The following is a 5062-nucleotide window of genomic DNA, read 5'->3' as shown; positions in this document are numbered from 1 at the left end:
CGGACGGCGGCGCCGCGGTGTGGACCACGAGATCACGCCTGAGCGAGGGCGCCGGCGGCGTGGAGAAGACGGAGCCGATGCTCCTTGTCCCGATCGGAGCGGGAACGGAGACGGCATCGAGCGGGAGGTTGAGCAGAGCCGCAAGAGAGGCCGGGAGGAAGCCCGCAGCAGTGGAACCGGTGGTGGCGGCGCTCGACATGGTGGCGGCGCTCGACATGGTGGCGGCGCGATCGGTGGCGCGGCGGCGGCGGTGAAGGCGGCGGCGGCTGCGGCAGCGGTGCGGGTATTAGGGTTTAGAAGCGGAAGCGATCGTAACCTAGCGTGATACCATGTAAGACAATAAGTTTTGGGAACTAGCACAACCCTCTAGGGGTGGCTTATCTCATTATATATAATGGTTCTGTTACGATACGTACATAGGTACAGAAGCTATACATAGTCTAACAGCATGTAATGATACTGCTCGTATGCTAGCAGCTAGGGGTGCAATGCAGGGGAGTTCCCAGATACCATGAGGCGGTCGACGAACTTCCCCAATTACAGGGATGCAAGCGGAGTAAAAACTAAGCTAATTGCTGCTACATTAATAAGCATACTGATGCAAAATTGATGCATGCGGACGCTCGCAGGCTTCGCAGGCGCCTCCACCTGTGCATGCCTACCCGATTATGTACCGTATTTAGCGGCCTTAATGGAGTAGCAGCAGAGTTTCATCTCAAGAAAAACAAAAAAATTCCACCGATACTGCAAAGTAATTGCTCTGACTCAACACCAATTTTGTCCAAATCCTAACAACAGCGATAACTTGAATAACACAACGAAACCAGCAGGCAAAGAATGGAATGACAAGAATTACAAGCACCGTGTCGCAACCATCTTTTTTCCCGTAGCGACGACGACGGTTCAAGACCCACAGCAAGCCGACTTCTGTCCTGCTGCTGCACTGGCATCACCCTCCGTGTTGATCTTGATAGTCCCCCCCTGAAACCAAGAGATCACTGTAAGGCGCTGCGCAACCAAGGGAAACCCATACATGTTTCCAGAAGTATGGGAATGATTGGAGTACCTCAGCCTTGGAATCAGCCTCCGAGAGTCTCTGTTTGATGTCTCTTGCTATAGAGAAGAAAACCTGCTCGACATTCATGTTTGTCTTTGCACTCTGCGGGGACAGTAATATATGAAGGATTATGCGTGGGAAACAAATGCTAAGGTATCGGCAGTTGGGCACCACTGCTTAGAAAGATGCCATATAAATCAACATAAAATTTCACTACTGTGCAGCGCTTAAATGCTACTCCCTCCGTCCGGAAATACTTGTCCTCGAAATGGATAAAATGGATGTATCTATAACTAAAATAAGTCTAGATACAATCATTTCGAGGACAAGTATTTCCGGACGGAGGGAGTACATATAGCAAGGTTGAAGGTTGTGACTTTCACTAACCGCTTCAAAGAACTGAATGCCATATTCATCGGCCAGGGCCTGGCCCTTTGAAGTGGGAACAGCCTGCATGAAAGCAATTGAGCAGATAAGAGAGAGATAAATTATTCCAAAGATAAGTGATTGAGGAACTGAATGTAAACTGTAAGGGTAATAATGCTGAGCACGTTTTCCTTTTGTTTGCATGACATGAGTAACATCTGTACGGCTTAAATTTAATTTAACAAACAGTAACCTGCTTAGCCTGAATATAGATTGGTGAATATCTATTTTCTGCATTGCTCATGAAACAAAACCGTCCGCAACATTAAGTTAAGATGAAACAGCTACAGAACAAACATGCCTAAAAACAGGAGAGGACAGAAGAGTATACCCTTTTGCTTTCATCCATATCCGCTTTGTTCCCCACCAAAATTTTGCTCACGTTATCTGAAGCATGCTGTTCAATGTTTTTGATCCAATTTCTTATGTCTGCGAACAATGGAGATAATCAGAAAAAGGAATTCTTGCTCAATGTTATCTGAAGCATGCTGTTCAATGTTTTTTATCCCAATTTCTTATGCCTGAGAACAATGGAGATAATCAGAAAAAGGAAATTTTGCTCAATGTTATCTGAAGCACAGAGGTCCATACTATTGAATGACGCCTCATCCGTGACATCATAAACAAGTAAAATGCCCATCGCCCCCCTGTAGTAGGCTGCAAAGAAGAATTGCACATACAATCAGGAGATGCTTAGAAAAACACTCTTGATTTGCCAAAGTATGCAACCATACCAGTAGTTATAGTCCGAAAGCGCTCTTGGCCAGCAGTATCCCAGATCTGCAACTTGATCCGTTTGCCATCCAACTCAACAGTCCTTATCTTGAAGTCGATACTGTTTCAAGAAACCCACGATCATGATTCATAACTTCACACAAGAATTCCCATGCAGAATAATGATTCCCAACCAGATATTTTGTACATACCCAATAGTTGTGATGAAGCTAGTGGTGAAGGAGCCATCTGAGAACCGTAGGAGCAGACAACTTTTTCCAACACCTACGTAGGTCAATAAAATTTGTGAGTGATTGCTAATGGAGCACCATACAAAGCTAGAGTCCACGCCAGAAAAAACCCAATGCTGGAATCCAGAAGTATACCAACTGGGAATACTCAGAGAAGATGGGTCGCAGCAAGAAAAACAATCAAGGATTCTCTAGACGTGAAATCAGAGAAATGCTGTGTGAAGCTATGCATCAGTTACAAGTTCCACATCAATATGAAGATAAGAAGAGCATACATAACCAAAACATACAAAGTACCGTAAGGACACAGAAAGAGGGGCAAAGCTAGTGGTTTGCTTAATCCTGAATCAGTTATTTACACAGTTAAGGGGAAAGAAAATGACATTCATTATCCTACTTGTACAATTCATACCAACCATGCGATTTCCTTAGGGCATCTACAATGGGGAGTGCTTATCTGGGCACTTAAACAGAAAAAAGTAAACACCAGAATTTTTTTAAAGCACCAAGCGTGATCTATCCCAACGCTAGGCGCTAAGCATTGGTGAAAATAGCGATCCGTGTGTCATCTCGTGAGGAAAGAAACGCTAGCGCTTGATGCCTTGTTTTGCGTCGCTGCGGCGCCCGACGCAACGAATCGATGCCGTAACTGCCAATCGACTAGGATCATTTTCCTGGTGCCCTCTCTTAGCGCGTAGCGTTGGAGATGCCCTTAACACCAGGACAGACAGTTCCAGGAACAAGAGCTTGCTCCTGACTCCATGTGACGACCAATGTAATAACTACATCCTCACTTGTATCAGTTCCGCGATTACGTAGCTCCTATTGCTTCTATAATTTGCAAGCAGGAACAGGCTACTCTTGTCACAGAGCACGCACTAATCCAACGGGACACGAGAGGCTAGATTCTATCGCCCGTTCAAATTTCACACGGGCACACAGCAGCCTCCGCGAAAAATGATCTAGGGCGCCAGATCCCAACTGGCGCATGGAAATCAAACCGCCTAACGAACACGCCGCCAGATCCCGCGCGGATCAGGAGGCGAGGACGGGGGGGAGGGGGGCTCACCGCTGTCGCCGATGAGGAGGAGCTTGATGAGGTAGTCGTAGTCGGCCCGAGCCCTGGCCGGCGGCGCCGCCATCGCGCCCTAACTCCCGGGCCTGTCAAAAAAAAACCGCGGCGAAATTAAAATCAGATCAACGCGGCGAACGGGAGGCGAAGCGAACGGCGCGACGGACCGAGCGAGGCGGGGACGGCGTCGCGCGCGCGCGTGCTCCGATGCGGCGGCGGCGTTCGCCCGATCGATCTCCGCGTCGTCCGTCTCTCTCTCTCTCTCCCCGCGCGAGAAGCGGCGCGTGGGCGAGGCCGGAGAGGAGGGGAGGGAGGGAGGGAGGGAGGAGAGGGGGGGCTGGGCTGGGTTGGGTTGGGTTTCATCGATCGATCAATCGGCGCGGGGTGGTGTGGTGCTCAACGAATAACGTGCTAGATGAGCCAGGCCCATTTACTGCGTTTTCGCTTCTCTGTCCATCTCTAGTTGTTTTCCCCTGTTCTTGTTCGGGGGATTTCCCTTTCTATTTATTTTTATTTTTACTTGATTGATATATATTTTTATTCATGGATATTTTTTTTAAATACTCGACAAAATTTTTTAAAAGATATGACAAACATTCTATTTTTCATTTTTGTAAATACGTTTTATACATCTGCACTTCCAAAATTGTGCGATGATTTTTTCAAGATATACAACAACCATTTTTAGTGCATAATGAAAATATTTCAATATACAATGATTTTTTTAGAATGTTCATGTTATTTTTTAAAATATTAAAGTTCTTTCAAAAAAATATTAATATAGATTTTTATTATGTAATGTGTTAAAAATATTTTAAAACTATTAACACATGTTTGAAAATATTATTAAAAAAATTGAACGTGAATGGGCTGCACCTAGACCTGGGCATATTATTAAAAAGCCCGACTGCAAAACCCAAGCCCTGCCCGGTGCCTGCAGCCCAACATAATGCCTTTCTTTGTATTTTAAAATGATAATTGCTATTATCAGGGATAAATACTATAATATCTATTTTTATATGAAAAGCCTAAATATCATGTTTCACCGGGCTTTTCCCAGCCTTTGGGCCAAAAAGTCAGGCCCGAACCAGGATCAGACGTTGGACTTTCAGGTCGGGCCTGCGTGGTTGGGCCACCTATGCTCAGGCCTAGCTTGCACCACAAGCACCCCATACAAAGTGCTGCAGGGGCGGAGCTGGAGCTAGTCTTACCCTGATGCACTACTTAACCATGCGTAAAATTTCCAAGCAACAATGCATTAAATAAAAGCGTGTTTCTTAGCTTGTAACATGAATTACCAAACGTAGTAGAATTCTATTTATAAAAACAAAATGCAAAAGTCAAACCGATTAATATAATGCTAAAACAAACAACAAAATTACTTGAAAAGGTCTGGTGGCGACAACAACTGCTGGTGAGCTGTTCAGATTACATGGAGTGCAGGGAATCGGTACAATAACATGGCAGCATCTACAATACCAACTGATGACAATTCATCATGCTTGTGCTCTTCCCTACAAGAGAGGATTGACAGCAAGAGCC

At 45.6% G+C, this 5062-nt stretch overlaps 1 protein-coding gene across 1 annotated transcript; it reads right to left on the bottom strand.

Moving 5' to 3' along the window:
• Positions 1-694: 694 nt before the first annotated feature.
• Positions 695-3847, bottom strand: LOC119312509 (ras-related protein RABE1c-like). The gene is made up of 9 exons (XM_037588245.1): positions 3688-3847; positions 3518-3609; positions 2410-2482; positions 2218-2318; positions 2075-2140; positions 1815-1912; positions 1445-1507; positions 1067-1159; positions 695-981 (listed from the first exon to the last, which is right to left on the bottom strand). The coding sequence occupies exons 2-9, from the start codon at positions 3588-3590 to the stop codon at positions 904-906; spliced, it is 645 nt and encodes a 214-aa protein (XP_037444142.1). The 5' UTR covers positions 3591-3609; positions 3688-3847; the 3' UTR covers positions 695-903.
• Between the last annotated feature and the right edge of the window lie 1215 nt (positions 3848-5062).

This window comes from Triticum dicoccoides, chromosome 5B, assembly GCF_002162155.2.
Source record: "Triticum dicoccoides isolate Atlit2015 ecotype Zavitan chromosome 5B, WEW_v2.0, whole genome shotgun sequence".
NCBI classification, from domain to species: domain Eukaryota; kingdom Viridiplantae; phylum Streptophyta; class Magnoliopsida; order Poales; family Poaceae; genus Triticum; species Triticum dicoccoides.
Note: the sequence above shows the minus strand (reverse complement) of the source record. Positions and strands in the feature narration are given on the sequence as shown.